Source organism: Zootoca vivipara, chromosome 2 (assembly GCF_965207765.1).
Source record: "Zootoca vivipara chromosome 2, rZooViv2.hap1.1, whole genome shotgun sequence".
Lineage (NCBI taxonomy): Eukaryota > Metazoa > Chordata > Lepidosauria > Squamata > Lacertidae > Zootoca > Zootoca vivipara.
In genome coordinates, this window is record NC_142584.1 from 112606579 (window position 1) to 112619231 (window position 12653).

Here is a 12653-nt window from a genome sequence, read left to right on the forward strand (position 1 = left end):
TACTGTCCATGGGATTTCACCCAGCGTTTCCCTAAGTTTTCTGAAGTCGGCTTTCTTAAAGTCTAGAATTTGGACCTTAGTATGCTTGGTTGCTCCTTTCCGCTGGATAATAAACTCCAGAAGAGCATGGTCACTCCCACCTAATGATCCTGCCACTTCTACCCCACTAACCAAGTCATCACTATTGGTTAGGACCAGATCTAAAATGGCTGATCCTCTTGTTGCTTCTCCCACTTTCTGGACAATGAAGTTGTCTGCAAGGCCAGTGAGGAATCTGTTCGACCTTATGCTCTTGGCTGAGTTTGACATCCAACAAATATCAGGATAGTTGAAATCCCCCATTACTACTATCTCACTTCCTTTGGAATGCTTGGCCATCTGTTCCAGGAAGGCATCATCTGTGTCCTCAGTTTGGCTTGGGGATCTATAGTAAACTCCCACAATGAGATCACTGTTGTTTTTCTCTCCCTTAATTTTGACCCAGATACTCTCAATTTGGCTTTGAAGTTTTAAATCCTGGATCTCTTCACAGGTATACATATCCCTAACATATAAAGCTACTCCTCCTCCTTTCCTGTTTGGCCTATTTCTCTTAAATAGATTGTATCCCTCTATTACTACATTCCAGTCATGAGACTCATCCCACCAGGTTTCAGTGATGCCTATTATGTCATATTTAGTTTGCTGTACCAAGAGCTCAAGTTCATCTTGTTTATTTCTCATGCTCTGTGCATTAGTATACAGACATTGAAGACCGTTGATCATTCCCCCATGTCTCTTATTTAAGGATATTTTCGTCCCACCACTAGGTCTGCATGCTGCTTGCTCCATTTGGTCCTTGACATTTGGATGATCATCTTCAGCATTTGATAGACTCCTACCTTCAGGACCACTGTCTCCCTCCCCCACATAATGTTCTTCTGTTACATCTCCTGTATCACTACGGATACATGCACACGTCTTGCTGCGCACAAAAGGGGAATGTCACTCTGCTGATATTGGAAGCTTGATAACACAAGCTTTGATAGGATCTATCTAATAATATATCCTAATTCACATCCCTAACATTCCCACACTTTTTCCTTTCTCAAAATACAGTCAAAGCAGCTAAGATAGTGTATAAGCACCAGGACTCAGCAGCTCCAGCTTCCTCTTACAAAGCGAAGGTCAGCGCTGGCAGCAGCCTGGGCAACAGCAGCCAGAGACATTTCTGACCTCAGTAAGGGAAGGCACCCTCGCGCCCCTCGCCACAGGGCCCTCTTCACGGTGGGATAGGCTGGGGAAGGGGCTGGCGGCCCCGAAAGGAACACGCTGCTGCTGCCAGCTCTCCAGGGGCAAGCCCGTCTGCCCCTCCCGCCGCCCGTCGCTCGCAAAAGCGGAGTGCGCTGGCGACGGTGGGGGAGAGAGGAACGAGCAGCTTTTCCTCGGAAGCTGCTGCCAGCGAGCTCCGCTTTTGCGAGCGGCGGACGGCGGCTTCTGAGGAGGAAGAGCTGCTCGTTCCTCTTCCTCCAGCATAAACGGACCCCAATGTGTGAGAGGTGTTGCCCATGTGGATCTGGGGAAGTGGAAACTATTGGCCACATACTCCTGCGATGCAGCTTCTACGAGGAGGTGCAAGGCGAGCTCATCCATACGATGCTGGCTGAACTTCCTGGACACTCGGACAATTTTTATATAGAGTCGCTCTCTTCAGATGCTACTTCTAATGTGACAGCAAGGGCAGCCAAGTTCTGTGCTAGAGCCATAAAAATTCGGGCTGACCTAGTTAGTAGTGCTCATAAGGACAGAGCTAAAGATGCTCCAGTGCCATTATTAGCTGTACCTGCCCTAGTAGTGATACCTGCTTTTATCTAATAATTTTATAATGGTGAAAGTTTAGACCAGGCATTCCCACACTGCGGCCCTCTAGATGTTTTGGCCTACAACTCCCATGATCCCTAGCTACCAGGACCTGTGGTCAGGGATGATGGGAATTGTAGTCAAAAACATCTGGAGGGCTGAAGTTTGGGGATGCCTGGTTTAGACATAATATTTATATATGTACCCTCCCAAGTAGCGATAATTTCTATTATCTAACACTTTTTATAATGGCTATAGCTTATATTCATTGTATATATTATATATTGGATTGTTTGTTGTATAAATGTGTGTGCTGGTCAAGAACCGTAACAATAACTAGCTAACTAACTAACTCCTCTTCCCTCCAGCCACCGCCTCCGAAGCCGCTACCAGCGCACTCCGCTCGCAAAAGCTCCTCCCCCCGCCTCCAGCGCACTCTGCTCGCAAAAGCTCCTCCCCCCGCCTTTGCTCCATAACATGCAGCGACTTTTCCCCTTCCGTTTTAGGAGGGGGAAAGTGCCTGTTATGGTCTGGAAAATACTGCCGTGTATAGCTGTATAATAAAGCATTGTAAATATACAGAAGCCAAGTTGGAAGCCGTTACATGTGGAAAGCAACATCTGCACCATCACAACACGCAAATGGGGAGTGTTGCCTATATATAAGGCCAGGTGCCAAACTAAAGTTTCAAAGTTCAGGCCTGTGAAAATGGATTTCCCTCTTCTGCACCACTTTTGGTTCGCATCCAAAGAGCTACACTTGAAATAATATTGTAGGGATGCTCTCCTTTCTAGAAGGCTTCAGGGAGTGCAGGGTGTCGAGCGAAGGGAGGAAAACACAACTATTATTATTTCATTTTTAAAGAAATAGCAAGATCTTGGAGACTTGAACTCGGATTATGAACAGGGCAGGCATCTCAGCAAAGTAATGGTGTCCCCCCTCCCACGATCGTAGCTTCTATCAGAAGTATTGGAGCAGGGATTGGGCACCTATTTGCCTTACAGATACAGCCAGACTCCCAGCTCCTATCATCCTTGACCATTAGCTATCCTGGCTGGCTGGGGCTAATGGGAGCTGGAGGGGCCACACGTTCCGCATCCCTGCTGCTCTTACGAGACATTGTGAATGTGGATAGGCCTTTCACACTAGCACACTAGTCCCCTAGGGAATCTGGTGCAGTTTTCCGTAAAGGTAAACTTAGCTCAAGGCTTTTTCACCTTTATAAAATCTGCACGAGGAAGATAGGCTTTTGTTTTGGGGTGATGTGTGAAATTTGAAAAGAAAACAGCTCTTTCATAAGGGTAGATGCTCAAGAATTTGTTCTCATTTAAAACAATGCTGCCGATGTACAGTTATACCTTGGTTTTCAAACGCCTTGGGAGCTGAACGTTTTGGCTCCCGAACGATTGAAAACTGGAAGTGATTGTTCTGGTTTTTGAACGTTCTTTGGAACCCGAACATCCAATGCAACTTCCACAGCTTCTGCCTGCAGCCAATCAGAAGCCACGCCTTGGTTCCCGAACATTTTGGAAGTCAAACGGACTTCCGGAACGTATTCCATTCAACTTCTAAGGTACCACTGTATGAGCGTTTGAAAAACTCCTCTCCATTAATTAAGGTTTCATTAGGTTTTCCATTAATACATACGGCGGGGAAAGAAAGCTCATTTATTTGTTTGGGTATCCCATTGTGCTCTTTGGTTAGGCAAGGGAGAGAAGTCGGTGGCCCTTGATATGTTGCTGGACTTCAACTCCCATCACCCACAGCCATGATGGCTAATGGTCAGGGATGATGGGTCAGCCAATAAAGCGAGATGAGTGCCGCAACCCCAGAGTCAGTCACAACTGGACCTAATGATCAGGGTCCCTTTAACTTTAATGTGCTGCTGGAAAAATTTATGTTATTTTGTTTCGACTATGTCAGACCAACACGGCTATCTACCAGTAACTTTATAAATTGAAATTCACTTAATTCCTGTTATTGTAGTTTAAATACATTATACAAGCTGATTTCAGCTTCTGGTCAGAAACCTTCCTGTGGACTGGGGCAGATGACTGTCGGATGTCACCAAGTCTAATGGTGTTTTTCCTGACCACATGCTAACCTGAACTTGTGTACAGGGGAGTGATATTTTGAGATCTTTGGCCCAGAGTCGTGACATGATATGCGATAGGAAGTTGCACTGTACATCTATGCTGGGGTATTAAATTGATATAATTTGCTTGGTAAGCAAAATGTGTGTAAAATTGCATGGAAATCATTAAAAATGATTGCGAAGTACTTGCTATTATTATTATTATTATTATTATTATTATTATTATTATTATTAAGCTTTGCCTGACATTTTCAGAAAGTAAAAATAAAATTATTTTGTTTTCCGACAGCAGTTTATGTGCTTCTTTACCAAACGTAGACTCACCGAGCTAAATGTTGTCCAATCACAAAAAGAACAGCAGACTTGAATTTCTTACAGCCAAAAACATTTTTAAAAGACCCATCACTGAAGAACTCTGCAAAAATTTATTGGGACCATGCAGTGATGGCAAAAACTTAACACAATAGATCCAAAGATGGGATAATAGATCCCAAATAGATGGGATTGGGGGTGGGGGTGGGGGGTCAAGATTGAATATATTTATGTAGCATTGTAAGAGACAGAGATTTCTTTCCTTTATTTGTTATGGGTTTAACATGTTTGAAAAAAGGAGACAAATAATTATCATTATACAGTATTATATTTTCATTTATAATTCTGGGTTCAATTACCCTGAGTTGAAAAGCAAAACTCCATCTGTTTGCACATATATGCTTTGTGGCTGAGCTGCTCCCTAGTTTGCCGGACGCATAAATTTGATGTATAAATGCACCAAAACCAACCACAACCCTGCAACTTTGCTTTCCATCTGGAACGAAGAACGACGTGCGCGCAGGGCGCCGCTTTGCGCACAGGGAGGAGCTGAGAGATGCAGCCCTGCGAGGGTTAAACAAAGTGAACTTCGGTTCCTAGAGAGGCAGGAAGTTTTGAAACCGGGAAAGAGGCTCGTCGTCGGGATTCCCCGGCGAGGAGCGGCGAGCAGGAGACGAAAGAGGCGACGAGGTGCTACGAGGCGGGCGACGGTGGGAGACCCGGAGCTTGCATTTGGGGGGGAGGCTGGGGAATGGAGGGGAGGGGAGTCGTCTTAATGGTTGAGGCTGATGCGCCCAAATCCAGCTGCAAAAGGAGGCGCCCCCAACAGTTGCACGAGTCTCTTTGAAGCCTCTCTTTAATAAATAATAATAATAATAATAATAATAATAATAATAATAATAATAATAATAAATAGAATAAATAAATAAATAAATAAAATTTATCATTTATATCCTGCCCATCTGGCTGGGCTTCCCCAGCCACTCTGGGCGGCTTCCAGAAGGATATTAAAATACAGTAATCTATTAAACATTAAAAGCCTCCCTAAACAGGGCTGCCTTCAGATGTCTTCTAAAAATCTGGTAGTTGTTTTTCTCTTTGACATCTGGTGGGAGGGTGTTCCATAGGGCAGGCACCACTACCGAGAAGGCAGCCTCTGCCTGGTTCCCTGCAACTTGGCTTCTCACATGAGGGAACCGCCAGAAGGCCCTCAGCGCTGGACCTCAGTGTCTGGGCAGAATGATGGGGGTGAAGACACTCCTTCAGATATACTGGACTGAGGCCGTTTAGGGCTTTAAAGGTCAGCACCAACACTTTGAATTGTGCTCGGAAACGTACTGGGAGCCAATGTAGGTCTTTCAAGACCGGTGTTATGTGGTCTCGGTGGCCGCTCCCAGTCACCAGTCTAGCTGCCGCATTCTGAATTAGTTGTGAATACCTTCAAATTAGATACCTATTCCCTCCTGCCTGTGCTTTTGTATATGTATAAAAAAGCTTCTTGTGTTCCTTTGCACGTGGGAAAGTTTTCAATGTTTGCCACTAGGCTTGAGGGAATGGGAAGGCTTTGTAGAAACAGGAGTGGATAGAATACGACATCAATATGTTTGGATTGATTGAGGGTGTGTGTGTGTGTGTTTCATTGTTTTTCATTCCGTTTTTAAACTGTTTTTCTTAATTTTCAGTGCAATTGGCAGTGAAATTGAGCTATGTTGATTGATCTGCATTTGAATTGAAATATTTCATTAGTATTTTCTATTTTTTCCCTTTGTTTTTTAGTTCATGGTTTTTTTCCTTTTTAATGTTTTGCAATTTTATATATTTTTGTTATAACTTTCTTTTTTCTTTTTCAGTGCAATCGATCTGCTTTAGTTCATCAAAATAATGTCTCGCAGAAGATCAAACTTAGGTCGTCATACTCGCAAAGCAGAAGCAAAGCGACGAGTAATTGCAAATCAAACAGAGGAAGAACGGGCATCAGCAAATGAGCAAAAAAGACGAAGAGTGGCTCAAAAACGTGCCGAGGAAACAGTAGAGCGACGTGCAGCCAGACTTGAGAATGCACGGTTAAGAGCACGAAGAGCGCGTTCTGCAGCTTCAAATCGCAACAGGCTGAGAGTGGCTGAAAGACGTCAACGAGAAACAGCAGATCACCGACAAACACAACTCCGTGGTCAGCAATGGCGTCGATCAAGGAATTACAGGTAATGTTTGTCTGAAATCTCCTGCAAGCAATATTAATGCGTTCCCAAAAGGTCTGGTGTTTCCACATAAATCTTGCAATGATCAATCAAGAGCCTCAAGTGTTTTTTTGTGCGCCATTGTGCATTCATTCCAAACAATAAGTTTGCATTTCTGCAATACTTCTCCCACGTGGGAGTTTCAATGAATTGTATGTTCAATGGCAATTTCTAAGCGGAATGAGCAGTTCTTCCACCTGGTAACAATGTCACAGCTATTCCAGATGATGCAAGAGCTAAGGCTATGTCATTTTGGGATTGAATTGCTGCAAGAATCAATCTAATTAGGAACGTTTTACCAGTTCTTCGTGGCACATCTAAGAAGATTTCTCCAATCCCGTTATTGATAGTTCGCATTATTTGATCGTGAATGGCTTTCTGCTCAAGCGTTAGCCTAGGAATATTTGATTGCACATATGACAGAAGATCAACCGTGTTGTAATTTTGTTCACGACGCAATTCTAAATCAAATGAAGCAGTAGCAGATAGATTTGGTGATGACATTCCCAATTAGATTGGCGTTTGCAATCACCACCAACAAATCCCAGGGCCAATCTTTAGAATTATGCGGTATAGATCTAGACACAGATTGCTTCTCACATGGACAATTATATGTTGCGTGTTCTAGAATTGGCAAACCAGACAATCTCTGTATCTACATAGAGAATGGAACAACAAAAAATATTGTATAGGTAAAGGTAAAGGGACCCCTGACCATTAGGTCCAGTCGTGACCGACTCTGGGGTTGTGGCGCTCATCTCGCATTATTGGCCGAGGGAGCCGGCATACAGCTTCCAGGTAATGTGGCCAGCATGACAAAGCCGCTTCTGGCGAACCAGAGCAGCACACGGAAACGCCGTTTACCTTCCCGCTGTAGCAGTACCTATTTATCTACTTGCTTGCAAACTGCTAGGTTGGCAGGAGCTGGGACCGAGCAACGGGAGCTCACCCCATTGCGGGGATTCGAACCGCCGACCTTCTGATTAGGAGTTCCCAAGCTGTAGTTTAGAAACGTACGCTTTCTCTTTTCTTTCTTTTCCATTTTACAGACTGAGCCACAGAAACGAGTGGCCTGGTACAGCTAGTATGGAATAAATTAAAAGGAGGGCAAAGTGAAATGCTTTTTATTTATGTGGTCCAAAAGCCATGAACCAAAGGGTGAAAGTCTTGCCCTCACCGTTCAGCTGAAATGTGAATAACTCCACTTCTCAGTTGCCCCCAGTTTGAGGCTTTCCTTCCAGCCATGTCCCAGAGATGGCCTGTTTAACCCCTTCTTTCTCTCCCTCTCCTCCCATGACAGAGCAATGGCATCAGAGGCCCAATCTGGATCATCCCTTCCAGGAGCTGGAGTGGAAACTTCTGCCATGGACCCATCTCAGGTAAGGGGCAGGCTCCTTGTGGGGCACAGCCTGGGTGCCTCCCTCTGTGTTGAGCTGCAAGGTTTGCAGGAAACGTGTGCTGCCCCTTTTCTGCTGCTGCTGCTGCTGCTGCTGCTGCTGCTGCTACAAAATGTCTAGGTGACCCAACTTAAGCTATGAACTCGCATGAAAAAAATAAAGCTTTCCTAGTTGGATTTTGCAAAGCTCTCTGCTATCGGTGTCCACTTTGCATTACATTTTGTACAACACCTCAGGATGTACAGTGGTACCTTGGTTCTCAAACTTAATCCGTTCCAGAAGTCTGTTCCAAAACCAAAGGGTTCCAAAACCAAGGTGCACTTGGTTTCACACTTTTTAATCCGTTCCACACTTTAAAAAACAACCCCTAAAACAGCAAATTAACATGAATTTTACTATCTAACGAGACCATTGATCCATAAAATGAAAGCAATAATCATTGTAAAGGTAAAGGGACCCTTGACCATTAGGTCCAGTCGTGACCGACTCTGGGGTTGCGCGCTCATCTAGCATTATTGGCTGAGGGAGCCGGTGTATAGCTTCCAGGTCATGTGGCCAGCATGACAAAGCCGCTTCTGGAAAACCAGAGCAGCACACGGAAACGCCGTTTACCTTCCCGCTGTAGCGGTTCCTATTTATCTACTTGCATTTTGACATGCTTTCGAACTGCTAGGTTGGCAGGAGCTGGGACCAAGCAACGGGAGCTCACCCCGTCACAGGGATTCGAACCGCCGACCTTCTGATCAGCAAGCCCTAGGCTCAGTGGTTTTAACCACAGCGCCACCTGGGTCCCCTATAATCATTGTACTGTACTATAAAATAAATAAGACAGTATTGTAGATGATAAAAATTAAATTCTTTTTTCCCCCTTTTCTTACCTGCACAGATAATAGTTATTGTTTCGATGGGGATATTTTATCCATTTCCGCAGTCACACAATCAATCAATCAATCAGTAGCGGAACTGGGTTCCACACAGTCACAAAAACAAATTAACTGAAAAAGCCTCAAAAACAAAAACGCAAAATATTTGGCAAAAACAAAAGCGCCAAACTTAATCCATTCTGGAAGTCCATTTGACTTCTGAAACGTTTGGAAACCAAGGCGCAGCTTCTGATTGGTGCACCAGGCACTCCGGAAACAATAACTGATTGCCGCATTGGACGTTTGGCTTCTGAAAAACGTTCAAAACCCGAAACTTTCAAAACTTCCAGGTTTTCTGCGTTTGAGAACGAAGGTGTTTGAGAACCAAGGTACCACTGTATGTAGAAAGTGATTAATAAATAACATTATTAATAATAGCAAGAGCAATAAAGCTACCAGGTTAGCCCTTTTATTTTCACGCTGGGAGCCATGTCAGATGTTTATATATGTCAGATGTTTATGTATATGTTTATTATTTTATCTACATTAGAATCTATCTTTTCCTTTCAGCAGCTGGTGTCCTTTGAGGAGGTGGCCGTGTATTTCAGCAAGGGGGAGTGGGATCTCCTGGGCCCCTGCCAGAGAACTCTCTACAAGGAAGTGATGCTGGAAAATTATGCAAATGTAATGTTTCTGGGTAAGGATGTCTTGTCCCTTGGTTGACAGGTGCTGTTGTTAATGCATCTTACGTAGATTTGGATCTAAGATAAATACTGTTACAGGCTGACTTAATTATGGAGGTATACAATTTAGGTAGTTCTGTCCCTATGATTCCCAAAAGAAAAGCTTCTGGTTCCCCCCCCCAAACGTTATTTTAAACATCCTTTTCAATTCATTGTATATCATTTCCCAGCAAGCTTTTTAACCTTACTACAAGTAAGGACCACAGTTTCCTTACCCCTGACCTAACCAACTGATCAGCTGAACACTAGTTTTAATTATTATTATTTTTTCAAAAATTGAAGGCTCCTTCCCACTTGCTCCTTCTCATGTCATTTCTCTGGTTTGTTTCAGGAAACAGCAACGGAGCGCTCAAGTCTGATGTGACCTTTTGGCAAGGAACACCTAAGCAAATGAGCCACAGTAGGACACCCCTGGAAATTGCCATGGGGGAATGTTTTTGGGGTCTCAAAATAGAGAATATAGGTGCTAAAAATGTACCCAGGAGGACCTTCCCTGAGAACCTCCTGAGCACTGAGAGGAGGAAGGGAGGCCAAGAGAATGGGATCAGCCTCCATCGGAATGCTCCTCTTCCAGAAGACCGGAAAATGCCACCGGAAGCGGAGAAAGTGTATAAGTGCTCCTTTTGTGGGAAGTCTTTTGGCGATAGTTTGGACTTGGTTGCCCACGAGAGGGTCCACATTGGTGAGAGGATCTACAAGTGTCCGGATTGCAAGAAACCTTTCTCTCATTGGATCGACCTCCTGACGCACAAGAACCACCACCAGGGAGAGAAGCTGCACCGGTGCGATTCGGACTGCGTGAAGTGCTTCCAGCAGCGAGCTTTCCTGAAGGCGCACCAGAGAGCCCACTCCGGGGAGAAACCCTGCCGGTGCTCCGTGTGCTCCGTGTGCGGGAAGAGCTTCATCTGGAAGTCCAACCTCATCAGGCACTGGAGGACCCACATGGAAGAGAAGCCCTATCACTGTGCCGAGTGCGGGCAAAGCACACTTCAGTGTAGGTTCTCCTGGTGTAAGAGTTGGCAGAAGAGGTGATCCAACTTTGGTTTACCCTCAGCCAGTGCCTACCTCACCTGCCCTCAACTTGCCACCAATCTGGGGAGTGGCCAGCTGGTTGGCTTCTCCCATAGTCTTAGGATGTCTCTTGTAGAGCTCAGCAGGAAGGAAGGCGGCCGGAGGGGGGTGGGGACTAGCATCAGTTGGATCTGCCTGTCATTGGCTCTCTGGTTCCACCTACTGTTGGGCTCCCTACCTTCCGCCTCAGTAATGCCAGTGGAAACAAGCCACCACCAATACAGAGAGAGAGAACACAGAAGTGTTTCATAACTGTGGCAAGCGTCTAGATTCCACATGGGTTGACGAATTGCTGAACGTTTTTCGTGGATGGGAGAGCTTTCTGGGAAGTGTTTTTTTTAAACCACATACGCAGCACAGGAGCAGTGATTAGTGGTCCCGAGTGCATAGCCTGCCTTATGCACATAGATGGGTGTGGTGAGAGACTGGCCTGCACCTTTTCAAACTGAAGGTGCAAGAAGAAAATTTTTAATTTTCCAGATTCATTTTTAATTCTTTTAAATGAGAACCCCCTGGGCAAGTAAAAATCTAGCACATCAGGAAGAATGGTTCTAGCCCAGCTTGCTCCCTGATGCACTAGGTTTTTATGTGCAGGGCCTTTTTAACATGGAGGAACATTCTGAAAAATGTTTTTTCCTTGCCACAGTCGGCAGTGGTACAATGCACTCTATGCTGCCTCTAGACTCTGCCACCTTTCATGGTTGTATACAAGCAACTCCCTGTTTGTGTGGGAGTTGCGTTCTTCGTCCCCATGTTCATCAGTGGGATGTGTGTAAGTCTGCTCCGCCCCCATTCCATCCCCTTTTCAGTGCTGAAAACTGCATGCATGTCAGTGGTCACACATGTGCCAATCACACGTGTCAGGGGACCACCAGGAGCCAGCAGATAGCCCAGCGGAATGGTGCAAGGGCTCTGAGATGTTGAGGGGTCCGAGCAGCATCAGGGAAGTCCTGCAACGTCATGCAGTAGAGACAGGCAAGCACTCAGTATGGTGGCGGAAGGGGTCTTGGACGCTAGAGAGCAGGAGCGGCGACTCAGTAGCTCAGGAGGGGAGGGGAAAGTGGTAGCCCCATCTCCGAAACAGCGCAGGGGTCAGAAACGTAAGGAAGAGAGGAGATTAGGAGTTCCCAAGATGCTTTGTTGGAGGCGTTCCCGAAGGACACCACTCCCAGGATCTGAAAGTGACTGATTGGACATGAGAACTTTAGCTCTGCTGTGTACTGTATTTTTCAGACCATAACACGCACCTGGTTTTTAGAGGCCAAAAACAGGGGGGGGGGATTTCCCCCTGGTTTTCCTCCTCTAAAAGGCTGGGAGGGGGGCATTGGAGGGGGAGCAAAGCAGGCTGCGGAGGTTGGCAGGGAAGAACGAGCAACATTGACCTGCCTGTGGAGCTCTTTTCAGGGAGGCTCACTTTGGGGTAATAAGCAAAAGCTTTCTTGTTCTTCCACACTGTTAAAGTTCTGAGTTTTAAACTATTTCTTTGTCAGTTTTCATTTTGTTATATTGATTTCAGAGTTACAGTGTTAATGAACACACGTAAATGATTTAGTTTACATGAACTGCAGAGCAACACGCAAAATGACCTTGACAGAAATAAAGTTCCTCAATGGCCTTGTCATGGTCAAGGGATTGAAAGATGTGTGGAACAAGTCACGGAGGCTGCAGGAAAAGTGTATACACAGAAAAAATGGGAGGGCTACATCAGAGGCCAAGAAGCACGTCGTCGGCTTTTGTCAATAAATGAATCAAAACAGGACTTGATGAAACTTGTTATTAATTCTAATTAATGTTATTCTTTTTTTCTTACTATAATAAGATGTTATAAGATAAAGTAATGATATGTTGTTACAGCTGGAAACAAAATTTCTTTATATTTTCGCTTGTATAAAATGATTTAAAACTTTAACCTCGCTTCCAAGTGCGAGTTTTTGGCCTTTTTAAAGTGTATTTCAAACAAATCTCAATTTACCAAGCTAATCATCAATCACAATCATAAAAATAATTGCAGATTTGGATTCCTCGTGTGCAATAACATATTTTTAGAATCCCTCATTGAGCAAATTCGCAAAAAGAAAAATTTCCGTCCTTAAATG

At 44.8% G+C, this 12653-nt stretch overlaps 1 protein-coding gene across 5 annotated transcripts; it reads left to right on the forward strand.

Moving 5' to 3' along the window:
* Positions 1-4847: 4847 nt before the first annotated feature.
* Positions 4848-12466, forward strand: LOC148687081 (uncharacterized). 5 transcript variants are annotated; one of them, XM_088663628.1, is made up of 5 exons: positions 4848-4936; positions 6097-6447; positions 7784-7862; positions 9317-9440; positions 9818-12466. In XM_088663628.1, exons 2-5 carry the CDS (start codon positions 6128-6130, stop codon positions 10516-10518), a joined length of 1224 nt encoding a protein of 407 aa, XP_088519754.1. In that variant the 5' UTR covers positions 4848-4936; positions 6097-6127; the 3' UTR covers positions 10519-12466. The 5 variants fall into 5 exon arrangements, with proteins under 5 accessions (XP_088519754.1, XP_088519751.1, XP_088519750.1 ...); XM_088663625.1 differs by having other exon boundaries at positions 4856-4936; positions 9314-9440; XM_088663624.1 differs by having other exon boundaries at positions 4858-4956; positions 9314-9440.
* The last annotated feature ends 187 nt before the right edge of the window (positions 12467-12653 follow it).